This window comes from Gossypium hirsutum, chromosome A01 (assembly GCF_007990345.1).
Source record: "Gossypium hirsutum isolate 1008001.06 chromosome A01, Gossypium_hirsutum_v2.1, whole genome shotgun sequence".
NCBI lineage: Eukaryota > Viridiplantae > Streptophyta > Magnoliopsida > Malvales > Malvaceae > Gossypium > Gossypium hirsutum.
Window position 1 is genome coordinate 12,616,859 of NC_053424.1, and position 20,783 is coordinate 12,637,641.

General features: G+C 34.8%; 2 protein-coding genes across 3 annotated transcripts; one reads left to right on the forward strand and one right to left on the reverse strand.

The window, feature by feature from the left end:
- Positions 1-288: 288 nt before the first annotated feature.
- LOC107917854 (cell division protein FtsZ homolog 1, chloroplastic) lies at positions 289-3,136 on the forward strand. The gene is made up of 6 exons (XM_016847216.2): positions 289-848; positions 1,364-1,463; positions 1,568-1,797; positions 1,970-2,137; positions 2,371-2,604; positions 2,790-3,136. The coding sequence occupies exons 1-6, from the start codon at positions 600-602 to the stop codon at positions 3,054-3,056; spliced, it is 1,248 nt and encodes a 415-aa protein (XP_016702705.1). The 5' UTR covers positions 289-599; the 3' UTR covers positions 3,057-3,136.
- Positions 3,137-3,269: 133 nt separating this feature from the next.
- On the reverse strand, positions 3,270-5,915 carry LOC107917855 (syntaxin-51). 2 transcript variants are annotated; one of them, XM_041076362.1, is made up of 8 exons: positions 5,811-5,891; positions 5,693-5,748; positions 5,269-5,327; positions 4,854-5,069; positions 4,459-4,661; positions 4,264-4,364; positions 4,098-4,142; positions 3,270-3,611 (listed from the first exon to the last, which is right to left on the reverse strand). In XM_041076362.1, exons 4-8 carry the CDS (start codon positions 5,063-5,065, stop codon positions 3,480-3,482), a joined length of 693 nt encoding a protein of 230 aa, XP_040932296.1. In that variant the 5' UTR covers positions 5,066-5,069; positions 5,269-5,327; positions 5,693-5,748; positions 5,811-5,891; the 3' UTR covers positions 3,270-3,479. The 2 variants fall into 2 exon arrangements, with proteins under 2 accessions (XP_040932296.1, XP_016702706.1); XM_016847217.2 differs by lacking the exon at positions 5,269-5,327 and having other exon boundaries at positions 5,811-5,915.
- Positions 5,916-20,783: the final 14,868 nt, after the last annotated feature.

Sequence of the window (20,783 nt, forward strand, 5' to 3'; positions counted from 1 at the left end):
AATAAAGACTCTAATTAAACATTGTAATCATCCATTTGATCAATAAAGTATATTCTCTATTACTTTCATATTTTTTTTATTCTTTATTCTCTTCATTTCTCTTTATTTTATAACAAAAACAAAATTTAACTTAAATTTTACTTTGTCAGACTAAAAACAAATTTTGAAATTTAATTTTAAAAATTTCTATTAAACAATAAAAATTATTTTGCATAAAATAATCCAAACATTAAAAATATATCAACTTTTTTTAAAAAATAATTTTCCAAATAAACCAAAAGCTATAGCTTAAATTTGAAAGGATTGAAACCCGAAGCAATTCAAACCAAACCCAACCTAAATTTATGGTGTTGAAATTACTCAAAACCTTTAAAATTGACCCAAACGCCCAATTTGCAAGTGCCGGCTGAAACCCGAAGGATTGGTAAAAATGTCGCATCTAATCTAGTCTGTCAAAACAATCTCCCTTTCGTTTTTTTTTCTTCCACAAATGCATGTGGAATGTTTCTGAAATCTCTCTAAAACCCTTTCTCTCTATCTCCAACGAAACCCCAACATATAGTTTTGGAGTATAGAAACTTGTTTGCAAGCTTGACAAAATGGCTACACTTCAAGTAACAAACGCGAAGGATTTTATATCCCCAACTTCTTCTTCTTCTTCTTCGCTATCTTCAAAGCTATGTTTTTCTTCGAAAAAGCCTTTGAAAAGAAGCTCTTTTTGTACGTATCACCGCTTTGGAAGAATAAGCTGTTCGTTTGCTTCAATGGAAACTGCTAAGATAAAGGTGGTTGGTGTTGGTGGAGGTGGTAACAATGCTGTTAATCGAATGATTGGTAGCAGTTTACAGGTTGGTTTTCAGCTTATCTCATTCTAGGTTTTGCTTAAAATTTGAAAAAATTGTGAATTTCTGTGGGTTTTGTAATTTTAAAACAATGTTGGTTTTTGAAGCGGTTTTAACTTTAAATTCGAAGAATTGGAGAATTACTAGTGTCTTTTCCCCTCAATTTTTGGACTTTGTAACCTGAATGTGTTTTTGAAGTGATTTTTATATTAGTTATTAGCTTGCAATTTCATTTAATGGGTTCTTATCGTTGCTTTGAAATCTTGGAAATGCTCTCTCAATTATGTTGTGTCCTTAAGCCAAATTCAACTTATCATTTGCATAAATTCAGAGCCATTTTGGCAGTTAAAATTTGGCTCTCTTTGTCTTCTTTACTTCAGATTTTAGTGTAGACTAGGTAGATGGAGGTAAGGAAGAAAACGATTTATGTGACTTTGGTAGTAAATGAGTTATGGTAGCCGCATTGTTACACATTCGTGGCGGCTATTACTGAAGTTATTGCTGCTGTGTTTTGAAATTAGGGTGTAGATTTCTATGCCGTAAACACAGATTCTCAAGCGCTATTACAGTCTTCTGCAGAGAACCCACTTCAGATTGGCGAGCTTTTGACCCGGGGACTAGGTAAGCCACTTTTACTTATCAAGAAAAAGAATTGTGACTTCATATATAGCTGTGTTCTGGACTTTACATTTGTTAATGATGTGAATCAATTGACTGAAATGTAGGCACTGGTGGGAATCCTCTTTTGGGAGAACAAGCTGCAGAGGAATCTGCAGATGCCATTGCAAATGCTCTTAAGGGCTCGGATCTTGTCTTTATAACCGCTGGTATGGGTGGAGGCACTGGTTCAGGTGCTGCTCCAGTTGTTGCCCAGATAGCAAAAGAGGCTGGTTATTTGACTGTCGGTGTCGTAAGCTATCCCTTCAGCTTTGAAGGGCGTAAAAGAACCATGCAGGCATGTGCGTTCAACCCCTCCATTTTAACGCTCCATATAGTGGGAAATATTTTAGCTTGAGATTCCACTGTAGTACAGAACCATAGGGTTATGCAATAAAACCACGACAAATAAGTAGATATGCCACTGAATTTTCAACTATTTTAATCGTCTTATATCTCTATATTTGCAGGCACTAGAGGCTATTGAAAAGCTGCAAAAGAATGTTGATACTCTCATAGTGATTCCCAATGACCGTCTGCTTGATATTGCTGATGAGCAGACACCTTTGCAGGATGCTTTTCTTCTTGCCGATGATGTTCTGCGTCAAGGAGTACAAGGAATTTCGGATATAATTACGGTATGTGGTTTTGTCACATGCCAAGCATATTTTTGTAGTGGACGTATTTAGGTCATATAACCATTCTAGTTAACCAAGATTTTGTTATGCAATAACTATTGAATATATGTTATGATGAGTGAACTGTTGTCATTTAGGCCATAACTGCTCAAACCATGTGAAACCGGTTTAATGATTGTCTAGTATTTTGTGGTTTTGAGCTTTGTCACATTGAAAATTGTTTCTTTTTTCAGATACCTGGATTGGTGAATGTGGATTTTGCAGATGTTAAAGCAGTAATGAAAGATTCTGGAACCGCAATGCTTGGTGTAGGAGTTTCCTCTAGCAAAAACCGCGCCGTGGAAGCAGCAGAACAAGCAACTTTGGCTCCTCTAATAGGGTCATCAATTCAGTCGGCTACTGGGGTGGTATATAATATTACTGGAGGAAAAGACATAACCCTGCAGGAAGTTAATCGAGTTTCACTGGTAGTTTAGCATTAGGAGCCACTGGTTTCTTGTTTGCGTATTTAATTGCAAACTATGTTATTATCTTTATGGAAAATGAAAAACATTCAAGCTCATATTCTTCCAATTTTTGAGGCTTTATAGTTGGTAGATATAATCAGGAGAATTCTATGTTTTAATCTGTATAACATTCTGTATATTTGCAGGTCGTGACAAGCTTGACTGATCCTTCTGCTAACATCATATTTGGTGCTGTTGTGGATGACCGCTACAACGGCGAGATCCATGTGACTATTATTGCTACAGGCTTCTCACAGTCATTTCAGAAGACATTATTGACAGACCCCAAAGCTGCAAAACAGATTGACAAGGCTACAATGGGACAAGAAAGCAAGGGGATTCCCTTGCCTCTCGAATCACCATCGCCTTCAGCTGTCCCCTCTAGATCATCTCCAAGAAGGCTATTCTTCTAATTTCTTTGATTTCGTATTTCTTCCTACTTTTTTGTGTTGAAGATCTTGAAGCTTATAAGTATTAAAGTCATTTTGTTTCATGATTGTGTGCCGAAATAGATGGTGTTTCCATGGTTGAATGGTAAATTAGCATGAAGACTTAAAAGCTTCTAGCTAAGAAGCTGTGTAACCGACTATTATCACTCAAATTCGAACAACATAAGATGTAATGCATAGTTAAAGGGTGCTGATAAGACTTCAATTACTTGCAAATTTATAAAGTTGTTTTGAACATCTCAGTATTTGCACACGCACACATAAAAAACAAAAAGATATGAAGAAAAGAGGGTAAGGGCAAGTAAAAAAGTCTCAAACATATTGAAGTAATAATGAAAATTGAAAAGCAATTCTACACCCGACAAATTGTGTTTGCTGTTGGTGGTATTACAAATATTTAACAAGTAGGTATATGGCCACAACCAGAATCACGATTCCGACAACAGCCAAAAGCATGCACATACAGGAACAACTGCCCTTGGCGCGCTTGTTCAAAATTGCCAGGTTTTTCTGCACTCTCTGATTTACAAAAATACATGAACCATGAAAAACATATTTCTCAGAATCCATCATGATAGTACAACTTATTTTGGTAACAAACTAATGATGGCAAGTGTTAAACAGTTTAAAGTTTAACCATTTAGGAGTTCGTGCATTCCTTTTAACATGTAATATTTCAAATAATTCATCTTTGCACACACCACAAATCAATCAAATGGTCAAAGGCAATATCAAGGTAAAGGAAACTGCAACATTATCAGCAGTTCCCAAATGCTTTTATTTTGCTTAATCTTGGAGTAGCCAAAGAATCCTCCCAACCAGATAGATTCCAATATAACACCAAAGACTGTTGTAAATACTGCTTAAAAGACTGCTATTTGCAAGAATGGTTGAATGGGTGAATATATTTCCAATATAACAGCAATCACTGGAAATGTTTCATACGAAAAAAAGGGAGGATATTTGCCTATATATTTAAAATGTTAATTAATAGCAAGCATTTACCCGGAGGCGAGAATCAGTAACATCCACATGTTGGTCCAGGTCATCCTGCACAGAGGGAGCACAAGCTAATGTCAAATTTACAGAGAATGAATTGATCTTCGCTAAGAATTTATTTTAAAGAAATTAGAGGCAAAAAGATAGCAGAACCAGAAAATAAAAAACATACAATGAGTCTGGTGTGTAGATCAAGTTCTTCATTGACCGCCAATGCAATATGCTTTGTACTCATTACTGTCTCTTCCAACTTCTCAAGACCCTCATCTTGCTCTGCTTGAAAACACACCCTCATAAAACAGAGGAAACTTGAGCAAATTTACAAGCTAGCATCATTCCACTTGAAAATGAAACAAAAACAACTAGCCTTTCATTATTTGTCGCTGAAGACCAACAAGACCAGAATTATCCAAACCAACTGTTCTACTCATGGCATCTTGCTTAGTTTCTGGCCCCAGCAAGCTCTCTCTGTTGGCAAAGTTTGACATGTTGAATGCAGAAGCCATCTGATTTGCTTTAGATCTCAAATTTGCAACCATGTCTTTGCGGCGATTCATCTCCTTCTCTGTTCTGTAACCAAAATATAAAGCATTAACACGTAGTCTTAAGTCAGTTTATTGTCAGCATGAAACATATTCCAATTTGCAAGTGGACGTAGAAGTATCATATATTATAAATATACCGGTAGACATATGATCAAAATACCAATCCAACACCGGTTCACTCATATATGCACCTCTATTAAGAATTAAGTTGACTTACAAGGGTTTCCCAGTAGGTCTAGACAAAAGGGACTGCAATCCATCAAGTCTGGTCCCTAAAATCGTAATCTTCCTTCTTATAGCGGATGCATGACGCTGAGTTTCTGGTCCCGATGCAGGCAAGGAAATCCTTTCAGATATCATGCCATTGATATCATCAGCAATTCTCGCTGCTTCATTATATTCTTTTATCCACGTGTCTGAAGATGCCATTGACCTTAAACAAAAACAATCAAGTCAAGAGCTAATCTAAGTAACCAAAAACCAGTACTTAATATCATGCAAAAAAAGCATAAAATTAACACACTTGAACACCATGAAAACAATGAAAGAAGAAGAGATAAGAACTAATTAATCCTACATTAAGCTTGCAAAGTTCACTGAGGTTAATTCTGAAGAGGGAAAAAAAAAAAAACCTTTCCTGTTATCTTCTCCATCTGTTGACTTCGTTTGAAGAATTACAACTGGATATGAACTTACAATGAAAAAAAGAATGATATCAAGAAATTCCCAAAATCTAAGCAATAAAGAAACCCAATTGTCCATCTTGTATCAGAAGCTTTATTTACAATCATCAACTAAATCCCTTATTCCTTTAACTGATGCTAAATTGAGCTGAGTTATAAGAAAAACCTATTCTTCTTAAAAGCCCGTGATTAAACATCAGAATGAAAAAAGAAAATAATAAGAGCTCAGCTCAACGTATAAATAAAGCTAAAAATGAAGCTTAATATAAAAAAAAAATCCATCAATAAATTCCCACCTTTCCCGAAATTAAACAAAAACCCGTATAAAAAAGCGCAAAATTCGACTAAAAGACAAAATTCAGATGTTACTTACAACGAGGAAAAGTAAAATTGAATGAGCTCTTGATCAAACCCAAAGAAATCGGAAACCTGGAAAGGATGAAGTTTTAAAGATCGGAGAGATAAAAGGTATTAGAAAAAACTGAAATTACCTGTTTTTTTTTTAATTGAAATATGGATTTGTTTGAATTGCGGAATTGTGAATGAAAATACTGTTAGAGCTAAGCGACAAGTGCAATACCAATGTTTGAAACGCCACGTAGTTTTCTTAAATTATATTATTAAAATTAATTTTTTATCCCACATTTATCTTATAATATTCAATCATTTTTTAAATATTATATTTTTAATTAACATAATTAAATTTAATATTAATTATAAGTGATAATTAATATATTTACAATTCTATTTAAGTAATAACTTTATTTTACTTAAATAAAATTAGTACGATTTATTTTATATATCAATTTTTAATTAATAATTAATAATTATTATAGTTATAATTATCACAAATTTTTTTTATATTTTATATTTAGAGTTTTATTCTTCTATTCAACTAATAACTCTATTTTAAAATTAATACAATTTTTTAATTAATAATTATAATTTAATTTATATTTATTTTTTAAATTTGTAATTATCAAATCTATTTTATTTTTATTTTTAAATGTGAATTTAATAATATAATAAAAAATAAAGAAAATTGTCGTTAGCTGAAATTTTTAACTAGGTTTTTTTTTTATCGGTGCATCTTATGTCATTTTGTACTCTCTCTCTTTTTTTTTTTTTAAATTTTCACTGGTTATAGATACAATACGTTAAAGAGATTTAAACATAATAATTGACAAATAAAGTAATAAGAAACTACATTATTAACAATTTGAAATATATATTTATGAAATATATTTAAACTTAACGTTATAAAAAAAATTTTAAATGTTTATTTTTAAATTAAAACTCATTAAAGTTAATAATTCTTTTAAACATGTTTTATACGTGTTTATTTGTTTCCTTAATTAGGATGGAATTTTAAGTTTCGTAATAAAATGTTCTACCTTATGTAACATTATTAAAAATACTTTATATTCTAAATATGAATAAAGATATTTTAAATTTTATAAAAAATATTATTTATTAAAAATTATGTCTATCAATTTTTGTAAAAAAATAATGTTACAAGACTAATAAATATATAAAAATAAAGTTTAAAATCATAAACTGTTTAAATTTATTTTTTTATACAACATTAAACATTGTTTAAAATTAGTCACTTTTAAAAAATGATATATACATATATATTATATTAAAATTTTAATATATTTGTTATAAATATTTTATCATTAAGTGGATGTTCATCAAGACCAAAACAAATTTGATGTACTTTAGGATTCTAATAGTTGTTAGAAGTAGATTTTTATATCATGTATACTTCTTATATCTATGAATATTCTTTATCATGTATACCATGGTTTTCACATTTTTACGATTTAGTCTCTACCTTAAATTAATATGTCATGTCATACTTCTTGGTCCAACTTCCTTTGGTATCCAACAACCTTCGCTTTTATTACTCTTATACTTTATTTCACTAAGAATACACTATATATTGTTTACGACCAAGGGAGTTCTTGGTATGTTACACTCGCGCCCTCTCTGATAAGTGACGGGTGGTTCCAACAGTATAACCCTCCACATAAAGGGTTAGTCACATGGTTAATACTATAGGCCCTCCTCATCACACAGGACTCGTGAGAGGGAATCACCTTAACTAGTACTAGTGAGAATGCGTCTCGTATAATTGCCATCACACATTCCATTAACTTAATTGTTTCCCAGGTTTCATATTTGACTAGATGAGTACTAAGGGATCTTAACAAACCCTCTAGCTATGCCTTTTAACCCTCACCGAGATAGGTCACCCTTTCATTGTCATTTTTACAATGTCGAGGATCATACTACGGACCGATGTGTCCAAATTAAAGATGCCATAGAGGATGATATCTGAAAAGGCTAGTTGCAACAATATGTGGTCTGAGACACCTACCCCCTAAACAAGGCAAATGATCAAGAAGCGAATGTTGGATCTGGTGTCATAAGTGTAGTATTTTCGTCTATGTTCACTTGTATTTTTTGAGCAAATAGGCTTAATAATAATATCTGTTAATTACATTAATACCCTTTGTACATTTCCTTAATGTTTTTGCTTACAAACCAAAATGGAAACAAATATGAACTCACTAGTTATCTAACGTTTAACTAATACTAAGTGGTATTACGTGGTCGGATTGTACTATGGAAAGACAACGTGTATCAGTAGATGAACCTAAACATGTCCTTAGTCTAATCGGAATGAGAAAATTGATTGAAAGACTAATATGCCATCTATTAAGTCCAACTGGAGAGATGTTTTGTCTTAAGCATCGGAGCGGATGACTCCTAGAAGATAGAGACATAGATGTGACTGATTGGATTTACAGTACATTGGACAGGACTCAAGTAGAATAGATCTTAGATCCGTTTATGGATTTATTCACTTGTGACATTCATAGTGTGACATATCTTAATCTTGAGTGGATAATGGACTATGTATGTGTTGGATCTAATGTCTTAAGTGTAGTATTTTCGTCTATGTACACTTGTATTTTTTTGAACATATTAGTTAATAAAATTATTCATGAATTATATTAATATCCTTTGTATATTATCCTCAATGGTTTTTGCATGCAAAGAAAAATGAAAGCAAATATTAGTTCATTGGTTGTCTAATGTTTAACTAATACTAAACGGTATTATGTGATTAGATCGTAATACAGAAAGATAGCTTATATTAGTAGATGAACCTAAAAATATCCTTAGTCTAATCGAAAATGAGCAAACTGATTAAAAGACTAATTTGTCGTCTATCAAGTTCAATTGGGGAGATGCTTTATCTTGGGCATCAGAGCAGATGACTCCCAGAAGATAAAGATATAGATGTGATTGACCAGATGTTGGATCTGGTGCCCTAAGTGTTGTATTTTCGTTAATGTACGCTTGTAATTTTTTTGAACAAGTTTATTTCTAAAATTATTCATGAATTACGTTAATACTTTGTATAATGTCCTCATGTGATTTTTGTACACAAAGCAAAATAGGAGCAAATGTTGCTCACTGGTTGTCTAATGTTTAAACTAATACTAAGCGATATTATATGGTTGGATTGTAATACGAAAATACATCTTATATTAGTAGACGAACCTAATTATGTCCTTAGTCTAATCGAAAATGAGTAAACCAATTGAAAGACAAATATGTTGTCTATCAAGTCCAATTAGGGAGATGTTTTGTCTTAGGCATCGAAGTGGATGACTCCTAGAAGATAGAGGCATAGATGTGACTGACTGGATTGACAGTACATCAGACTAGACCCAATAATAATAGATCCTAAATTAGTTTATGGATTTATTCACTTGTGGCGTTCATAGATTGGCATATCTAAATCTTGGGTGGATGATGGACAATGTATACGTGACTCATATACTTAGATTAAGTAAAAGCCTGAGTTCGAATAGATAAAGAATGAGAAGTTAGTTTGTTGGGTGTACGACTTCTGTAGTATATAATAGAATTCACATCAGTGGAACTTAGAGCCTGAGACATAGGTAAATGATATCCTCTTATTGGTATTACATGCTGGATGAAAAGTAGAAGTGGTCGACGGTCGTTCGTCTTTGTGATGAATAACTTGATTACTATTTGATAATAATTGTCTTTGCATTAAAGAAGACGTAATGGTTACCATAAGGTAAAATAAGATCAAATTAGGAGAACAGATATTATTCCAAAAATATTAAGAATATCCTATAAGGGTAACACACTTATAACAGGGTCATTAGACGAGCACTGATCGAGTTACTTTCGTAATAGTATGTCACTGGGTAGAGCTCAGTCACTATACCATAGCGGAATGACTTCGTGACTAAATAAATTTATAATTAATAAGCAACAAGCTAAAACTTAATGATAAATCATTTAAGCCTTAATCGCATATGTCCAATAGGTCCCTCCATTAGCTCATTGAAACCAGAAATGAATTGTATGTTGAATCAAATGAACATAAATGAATAGAAATTGTGAAAATGGAGAAATTGAAATCATTTGGAAATTATTATGATTTTCTCCAAAATGAAAATGAAAATGGAGAAATGGAAACATTTGGAAATGATTATGGGTTTTTTCCAAAATGAAAATGGAGAAATGGAATCATTTGGAAATGAATGTAGTTTTCTCCAAAATGAAAATGAAAATGAAAATGAAAAATGAAAATGAAAAATGAAAATGACCTGAAAAATGAATTTATGTTTTCGAATTAAATTTAGTTCGAAAATGCAAATAAATCATTTGATCATAGTAAATCGTTGAATACATGAAATTAAATATATTTTATCATAGATTCTTTTACGTAATCTAGGTAAAGAAGTTATAAGATGTGTGAAACTGATAAATTAAATTGAATAATTGTATGGATTGAAAATTGGACTAAATCGAAAATAATCGAGGAAAAGACAAAATTGTTGATTTAAACCCTAAACCCTTAAAGTTTCAACTTGTTTGCTGATTTAACTAGATAAGTTCATATGGTATGATTATATTTAAATTGTTTTATACTTGAATTATGGACTTGAGTATGTTTTATAGTAATTTGAATTATTTACAATTCGGTACAAAAAGTGAGATATGGGCTAAATCGTAAAGAAATGATAAATTGAATATGATGAATCTTAATTTGGGATATTTAATGAATAGATATTTGATTATGACTAATTGAATCGTATTGGTATGAATTTGACTAATTATTGAGATAGAAAATGCCTAATAATGTCCATTATAAAGGGTGTATAAACTTGACGTTATGGTCAAAATATTGGACAATTGGTGGTCCTCTAATATGATTTTGTTCGAAAAATATCTGAACCACCCTTATATGTATACTTTTTTTAAAAAAGAGAGTCATATTATATTCATTATGATAAGATTCTATGAAAATAGCAAATATATTGTCTTGTTTCATCAAGCGATTTGAGGCTTCTTTATAACATCTTACTTGGTGAAAAGACATGAGGATAACAATAAAGTGATCCCTGTAAATTGATAATCATACAAAGGATATTATTGATAGCATTCTTTTACGAAAGAATGAATAATTAAACATGGTGAGGATGTTGGCCTTGTGAATTTTCAAGACAAATAAATATAAAGTTTCACCATGTGATATAGAAAATTAACATAGATTTGTTGGAAATTTGAAAATTTAGGGGTGAGGTACAAGTACATACTATTTGAGTCATTCGTGATGGAAACTCACTCAATGCTTGGTATAACGTTAAGTCCTGAGTTCAATGAGACAAAGTACATCATCAGTATGTGATTGCTAGCATTATAAAATATTATATAATATATCATTATTGGGTGAAAAGTTCTAGGTACCTATAATGATAAGAGAAATGATAAGTATTACATTGTTAATAGACCCATAACATAAATATGTTAGAGTGTAACACTCTAAACCTAACTTAGAAGTTTAGATCGAATCTCGGATGTTACATTGATCACAGAAGTGATCGTAGGTAAATTTTACAAAACAAGTTGTCACATCGAACCGAAACATTTAATCTTTCAAAATTCTGTCAGTAAAATTACAATTAAGTTTAATATATAACTGGAATTAAATAAACGAATAAAAATTCAAAACGGAACTTGTACCACAGCTTTATAAAGCCTTACAATTCAAAAACCAAATAACAAAGTAGAAATGCTATTTTATTTTTAACCGTGACTGTTCGAGACCTCCGCATACCGAGTCCAGCGTCAGAATTTTGAAAGGTACCTGAAAGGAAAACATTAAGGGGGTGAGCTATACGAGCTCAGTGTGAGTTCAAATGAAAAACATCATACTTACAGAAGAGAACTCCAGACGACAGGTCAATAGTAGAATATTCTTACAGATACACGTAGAAACAGATACAGTATTGAACCAATACCTCAACACACGTAAAAGTTAGAGCACACCAAGTACACCCAGAATACTCAACACAAGCGTTGTTCAAGAAACCAAGTACAAAAAGATAGTCTTTCAATCAAAACTCCTAAACAGATACGAATGAAATGCAGTCAAGTAATAAAACCCACCCAACCAGCCAACACACATCTCCGTCCCCCAGTTACCCCCACAAGAGCTGATTAAGCTCATCCAACCAAAACACACCACATAGGACCTCAAAAGGCCCATCCAACCCTACACACCATGTATGTAGACTAAGCCACTCAGATATTAATACGCAACAGAGCTGGCGTATATGTAGTACAGTACAATGCGATAATCCGTTGTACAGACATATTGTAGTTGAAACTTCCAGATCAAATAATACTACGCAACAAAACTAACACACATGCAGTACAGTGCGATAAATCACTGTACGGATAAGTTACAATAGAACTGCCAGATCAAATCAGAATCAATCTTCCTTCTTTTCGCAATCCCACCCAAAACTTTACTTTATGCAAGTGTATGCATGCATACAATCTCACAGAATAGTGACACATTAACAAACAGTCAGACAGAATAGATATGCACACACACATCCATTTAACCGAGTTCAGAGTCAGGCATCTCACACAATAATTACAAATAAAACATAAGTAAGCAGCCTATATCGGAGTCTTAACTACCCTTACTAAAGCTTAGCCAATGGTTGAAGCACATAGACACAATTTCAGATCAGAAACACACACAGAACCAAAATAAATGCCTTAAGACCACACGCTTGTGTACTCTAGCCATGTAGACACGCTTAGGCCGTGTGGGAGGTCAAACGCCCGTATGACTGAGGTACACACCCGTGTGAAGGGAGGCACACGACCGTGTGACTGAGGCACACACCCGTGTGGACCAAGGACATGGCCGTGGGAGCAGGCCGTGTAACTTACTATCCAAAATGTGCTAAAAAAGAACACAGGGTAGATACGACTGTGTGAGGATCTCACACGCTCGTGTGCTTATCAGACACTGACACACGCCTGTTTGGGATCCTTAAATTCCCAAATTAGCCACACAACCGTATAGCTAGACTGTGTGGTACCAAATCACTCAAACCCTAATCCCCAAACACATACGTCCGTGTGTCCAGAGGACATGGCCGTGTGAATATCGACAAAAATCCCCGAAACGGCCACACGACAGTGTGGCTAGGTCGTGTATGCTAAAATAGAGTATAGGGCAGACACGACCATATGAGGGTCTCACACACTCGTGTGCCCACCAAACACTGACACACGCCCGTATGGGATCCTTAAATTCTCAAATTAGTCACACGACCATGTGGCCAGGCCGTGTGGCACCAAATCACTTAAACCCTAATCCCCAAACATACACGTCCGTGTGCCTAGGGGACATGGCCGTGTGAAGATCAACAAAAATCCCTGAATCGGCCACACGACCATGTGGAACCAAAATTTGCCCAAAAACCTTAATTCCTAAATATACACGACCGTATGATCAGGCACATGTCAGTATGACCACGAAAACACCAGCAACTAGCCTGAAAATCGATGTAACACCCCAGATTTTGGGGTAGAAGTTTTGAATTTTGTGGCTAGGGCTAGTGAAAAGGTTGCATTATTGTGTTTTGTTATGTGCTTAAGTGACAGAATAGGCTTGCTGGTTTAGTGGTGGGTTGTGTGGTAATTAGTCTCTGGGTTCTAGGTCCGAGTCCCTGTCTTTGCGTGTTGAGTGATATATTTTTGTATATTGTATGTTAGATAATAAATTTTCTTTATGGTTAATAATAATTGTTCACTCTTATGTGTAAGTTATTAATATTAATATTAATATTATTTTTTTGTTTATTATTTTCATTCGGATTTTTTTATTTTTGTTATTTTCACGTTCTCTTGTTCTCTATCTTTTGGGGGTTTTTTTCTTCTTCTTTCTTTTTTTTCTGTCTGAAATCGGTGGTGTTGTGATTTTGGGAAAGGGCTTCGTTTCTTAGTCGCCAAGTCGGTCTGGAAGTCGTTGATCACGAATCAGGTCTGGGTTTCGTACCTTTTTTATTTTATTTGCGAATTCTAATTTGACTTTATGAAAAGACGACTATAGGTGTGTGAGTGCTCCCAAATCTGTTATTTTTGATGTGATATCATTGTTTTATGCTTAGAATTTGTATGATTTGGTATAATTTCAAACTATCGGGGGTTGGAGAGTGTTTCGTGGCTGAATGTATACTTTTGGGGCTATTTTAATGTTGTTTCGTGAGTACACGGGTGGCCACACAGGCGTGTGCCGATTCACACGACCAATAGACACCCCCGTGTGTCTAGGCCGTGTCAAAACTGTAGGGTATACTGACTTTAAATCATAGGGTACCCCTGGGGACACACGGTCGTGTATCATAATCGTGTGTCGCACACGGTTGAGACACACGCCCATGTCTCTACCCGTATGGACAAAAATAGGCCATTTATAAAGCCAACATGCCACCCAAAAAGGGTTATCACTACAAACATCAACCAAAGCATAATTCATGACCAAATAGCCACCAAAACCATACTCAAACATGCATAATTCAATCCACAATATCACCAATCAATTTCATACTCAATTTCATATCAAAGCATACTAATTTCATGAACTAATATCACACTAATCCATTTGTCTCAAGCAACATTTAATTAAACTCAAAATCATATTAAAACCTTACCATTTCAACTACCAAATCATACCAAGATAGCTATTCACACAAACTATATATATATCAATTATATCATTTTTCCATCACATAGTCTATACCATAACCAATTCCATAGTCTCAATCATATTCATACCATATCACATGGCAAGAAATTCACATAACACATATCATAACATCACTAGCCTATACATGCCATACATTAATATTTACAACTTCAAAAGTACCAAAATATCGTTCGATAGTGTGACGACGATCCTTGACGATCCCTAAGCTCATTGTAGCTTCGATAATCTATAAAATAATGAGAAACACACACAAAGTAAGCTTTCAAAAGCTTAGTAAACCATATACAAATAAACTTAACACATAAGATAAATATAAGCTAATTTACCCATGGAATCCATAGTAAATCACATGCACAAGTTTCATAATTCACATCTAACTCACTTGTTCTTAATGCACTTGTATTTAACTACCATTCGTTCTTATGAAATTCACATGTCATTATTTATACACATACTCACCTTTCATTCTTGAATAACATATACATTTCATACGTACCTGAATCGGATACTTATATACATTTTCATTCCATCCTCGTTATTACCTGTTGAACAGTTCAAAATTGATAAGGATACTCGGATAGCTCGTAAACTAGTACAATGCCAACGTCCCAGACGTGGTCTTACATGTTATCAAATATCAATGCCACTGTCCTAGACAGGGTCTTACACAAAATCATATACGATGCCAATACCCCAGACATGGTCTTACATGTAAATCTCAAATCAATGCTAACGTCCCAGACATGTTCTTACATGAAATTAGATATCAAAATCCTATGTCATGGCATATGTATCCTAACTATTCCCATGGTTCGTACAGGGCTTTCGGACGCCATAATTCAATCGATGTTCTCTCAATTTTACATATTCATCTTCCATATCCATTCATTACATTTCAATATCATAAAAGCATTAATAAATCAATTCATATACATTTATTTTCATATGAACTTACCTCGTATGGAGACGAACAGACCGGAACGACTAATCGACAACTTTTGAGTTACCCCGATCGAAATCTGATTTCCTCTTTTCTTGATTTAAATTAATAAAAATTTGACTTATTTTATCATATATTCATTTAAATTCATCCATAAACACATAAATGGGCCAATTACACTTTTGCCCCAAATATTTCACATTTTTTACAATTTAGTCCCTATATCACAAAACACAAAATATTCAAAATTTCACCACACCCAAGCATAGCTGAATTTTACTAAGGTCCCTAGCAGCCCATTTATTTCATTTATTTCATTTATTTCACATTTTGACACCTCAATTTACAAAATTCATAATTTAATCCTAAATAGGCATTTTTACTAAAAATCACTTAATTAAACATGACAATCTGTAACAGCCCAATTTTAAGGCTAGTGGGAATAGTGGTCATGGGACCACAAATTAGAAGTCAGAGAAATTATTTTATTATTATTTTGGAGTCATAGCATGTTTATAATAGTACATGAAAAATTTGGTGAGTTAATTTTGACGTTTGTGAGCCCAATTGTGAAAAATGACTAAATCGCATAAAGTGAAAAAGTCCTAAATTGATGGCTAAAGATGTCAAATAGTTAGAGAACCAAAATTGGGGGTCTTTAAAGGGACTATTTTACATAAGTTGTAAAATAAATGATAAATGTGTGAAATAGAGAGAATTTGGGGTTGTTATAAGAGTAAAAAGAGTTCAGCTAGGCTTAAGATGTGAATAAATTTGATAAAAATCGATTTTCGAGCATAGGGGTAAAATGATCATTTTGCCAAAGTCTAGGGGCAAAATGGTCATTTTATCGAATATGTGAATTTTTATTTGCTTAATTTTATTTAGTGATTAAATGAGTGCATTTTTGCTATTTTAGATCAAGAATTGCCCAATTCAAACCTAGACCAGGGGAAAACCAAGCAAATTGACTAAACCAACTAGTCGCTACGTTTTGTAATACGAGATAAGTTGTATGTAAATAATACAACTATATTGTTAATGTATGTATTGAATTGTATTGAGTTAATATAGCATGAATTGCTTGGTTGTGAAATTGAGAATGTATAATGATAATTGAGATAGTGGAATTTTCGTTGTAACTTTAAAAAGTAAATCGGATATTCATGCCATGATGTTTGGGTCATTTGTTTATGAGCTAGTGTAAGAAATGTTTGAGACATGCATCGGCCACATTATGAGAGCTAGTGTAAGACCATGTTCGGGACATGGCATCAGCGTTGAGACAAGAGCTAGGGTAAGACATGTCTGGGACATGCATCAGCCTCGAGACTTAAGCCAGTGTAAGACACGTCTGGGACATGCATTGGCTACAAGATGATAGTCAGTGTAAAACCATGTCTGAGACATGGCATCGACTTGAGATATGAGCCAGTGTAAGAACATGTCTGGTACATGGCATCAGCACCTTACCCACGTTTGAGGCTTAATAAATATCCGGTAGGGTTCTAAATGGTTCAAAGGTGAACGTTATGTTCTTAAGCTAATGAGGAAAGTATAACCATGTTGTGAATGGTACAGGTACCAAATTGGTACCTATGAGATATGAGCTCAATATATATATATAATAGGTGATTTATATGGATGGTAATGAGTAAGATACACTTATGCCTACTTTAGTGTTATAAGCATGTTGATTATGGATAAATTGTTGTTGTATACTTATTTATGTGCAACTTGCTAAGCTTTATACTTACTCCCTTTCTTTTCCATTTCCTTCTAGTGCCGCCTAACTAGCTCAAAGATCACCAGAAGTTAGAGATATTGATCACACTATCGACCAAAGCTTTTGACATAGTTGGATTTATATTTTTTAATATGGCATGTATAGGACTTAGATTTTATCATTTTGTGTCTTCGAGAATTGGCCATATGTGTTGGCTTAGGTTGGACCTTGATGGAACCACGGCGAATGACATGGAAAGTAATGTACCAACCCCACAGAAGGGACCGCGCCAGTAGAGAGTGAGCCCATAACTATAGGCCAAGACGGAAGGGCTAGAGAAGCCTACCTCCGAACGATGGGCACTTGGTACATGGAGTTTTTTTATGTGATTCTGAACACTTTACCTCCCTCACCTCCTCTGATTCCTCAGTATGCCTCAGTAGCTCTGCAAGGCGCGGACATGTTTAGAAGAGAGAAACCTCTGGTAGACAAGATCCGAAAATAAGAGGCTGAGAAATTCCGGGCTAGCATAGATGATGACCTGGAGAGACTAGAGTTTTGGCTAGAAAATACCATTAGGGTATTTGATGAACTATTATGCACACCTGAAAAGTGCGTGAATGCGCAGTGTTGCTTCTACGAGATTCAGCTTACCAGTGGTGGAACACTCTCGTGTCTGTGGTACCGAGAGAGAGGGTAACTTGGGAATTTTTCCACGAAGAGTTCCGAAAGAAGTATATTAGTCAACGATTTATAGACCAAAAGAGAAAGGAATTCCTGGAGCTAAAGCAAGGCCAAATGTCAATGGCAGAATATGAGCTTGAATTTGTGAGGCTCAGTAAGTATGCACGAGAGTGCATGTCTACAGAGGCCACTATGTGTAAGAGATTTGAGGATGGGCTTAATAAAGACATCCGAGTGTTTGTTGGCATCTTAGAGCTACGAGAATTTGTAGCACTTGTTGAAAGAGCCTATAAAGCCAAAGAGTTGATTAAGGAAAGACGGAAAGTGACTTTGGAGTCTTGAGACTCAAAGAAGAGACAGATAGGGAAATCATATTAGTCCTCATCTAAAAGATTGAGAGAGTTCACTACCTGATCGAATGCTTTAATAGGATATTCAAATAAGAACAAGAACCGGCAGAACACAACTTCTAAAGCCCAGACCACTTCGGTCGCAAGTGTTGGTAGCACTCGGCCAAACAGGCCAGAATGCTTGCAATGTGGTAGGCGTTATTTTGGAGAGAGCCGAGGAAATGAAAGGGGCTATTTCAAGTGCAGATCATTGGAACACTTCGTCCGTGATTGTCCTAAGATGGAAAAGAGAGAAAAGAAATAAGAAATGAAGGCAAGTAGTGCTCCGTTGAGAGGTAAACCGCAAAGAAACCCCGAAAGTGGGGCTAGCAGTAAGGGTGAGGAAAAAGATGCTGTCGTGAGGCCCAAGGACTGAATGCCTGCAAGAACTTATGCTATTCGTGCCCGCGAAAAGGCAGAGTCTCCCGATGTGATCATGGGTACTTTTTCTATCCATGATATATCTGTTGTTGGATTAATTGACCCAGGATCTATCCACTCTTATATTTGTATAGAATTGGTACCTCGTATGAGTATGCTAGTAGAGTCCACTGAGTTTGTAATAAAAGTGGCCAATCCTATAGGCAGACATGTACTAGTGAACCAAGTTTGTAGAAATTGCCCTTTGACAATTAGAGGTCATTGTTTTCCGGCTAATTTGATGTTATTGACGTTTAATGAGTTTTATGTAATCCTTGGGATGGACTGGTTGACTTCTCATAGTGTTGTAGTGAATTGTGGGAGAAAAGTTATTGAGCTGAAATGTGAAGACGATAATGTTCTTCGAGTTGGACCAGATGAGTCAGATAATCTGCCTGTAGTAATATCGTTTTTGACTATCGAGAAATATTTGAGGAAAATATATGAGGCTTATCTGGCTTTTGTGATGAATGCTCAAGTGTCTGAATTGAAGATTGAATCGGTACCAGTGGTTTGTGAGTTTACAGATGTGTTCCCAGAAGAATTACCTGGATTGCCTCCAGTGAGGGAAATAGAATTCGGAATTGAGTTAGTCCCCGGTACGACACCCATTTCTACTGCTCCGTATAGGATGACCCTAATGGAGTTAAAAGAGTTAAAGGCACAGTTGCAAGAGCTAACAGACAAGGGCTTTATGAGATTGAGTTTTTCACCGTGGGGAGCTCCAGTACTGTTTGTGAAAAAGAAAGACAGGTCAATGAGGTTATGTATCGATTATAGACAACTCAATAAGGTAACTGTGAAGAACGAGTATCCTTTGCCAAGGATAGATGATCTATTCGATCAGTTGAAGGGAGCCACAGTGTTTTCCAAGATAGACTTGAGATCTGGTTATTATCAGTTGAGAGTCACAGAGCAAGATGTATCGAAGACTACTTTTCGGACAAGATACGAGAATTATGAGTTCCCCGTCATTCCTTTTGGTTTGACTAATGCTCCAGTGGTGTTTATGGATTTGATAAACTGCATTTTTGGGCCATATTTGGACAAGTTCGTGGTGGTTTTTATTGATGACATACTGATTTACTCGCGAGATGAAAATGAACATGAGGAGCATTTGAGAACTGTGTTACAGACTTTGAAAGATAAGCAGCTTTATGCCAAGTTCAGTAAGAGTGAATTTTGGCTTAAAAAGGTCAGTTTTGTAGGGCACATTGTGTCAAGTAATGGGATTAGAGTTGATCCAAGCAAGATCTCGACTATTGTTGAGTGGAAATTGCCGACGAATGTAACTGAAGTTCGAAGCTTTTTGGGTTTAGCTGGATATTATAGACGGTTTGTAAACGGATTCTCTATGATAGCAACGCCGATGACGAGACTGTTGCAAAAAGATGTCAAGTTCAAATGGACAGAAAAGTGCCGACAAAGTTTCGAGAAACTAAAGGCTTTATTGACCGAAGCCCCAGTGCTAGTACAACCAGAGTCAGGTAAGGAGTTTGTGGTATACAGAATGCCTCCTTGAATGGTTTGGGGTGTGTGCTTATGCAAGAAGGTAAGGTCATAGCTTACGCTTTAAGACAATTAAAGCCACATGAGAGAAATTACCCTACGCATGATTTAGAGCTGGCTGCCATAGTATTCGCGTTGAAAATTTGGAGACACCATCTTTATAGTGAAAAGTGTCGGATGTTCACTGATCACAAGAGCCTTAAGTACTTGATGACTCAAAAGGAGTTGAACATAAGGAAATGACGATGGTTAGAGCCAATAAAGGATTACGAGTTGATTATCGACTACCACCCGGGAAAAACGAATATGGTTGCTGATGCATTGAGTAGAAAATCATTATTTGCACTGACAGTAATGAATGTCAGTATGACTTTGTCTAATGATGGTTCGGTTCTAGCAGAGTTGGGAGCTAGATTGACGTTTCTTCAAGAAATCTGAGAAGCTCAGAAAGGTGATGAAAAATTGCAAGCCAAGAAAACTTAGCTTGAGTCGGGAGTTAAATCAGATTTTCGCATTTGTAATGATGGATGTATAATGTTCAAAGATAGAGTGTGTGTACCCAAGGAAAATGAGCTTATTCAGAAGATTCTGAGAGAGGCACATAGTGGTCATTTGTCTGTCCACCCAGGTAGTGTGAAAATGTACAACTACCTGAAGAAAATGTAT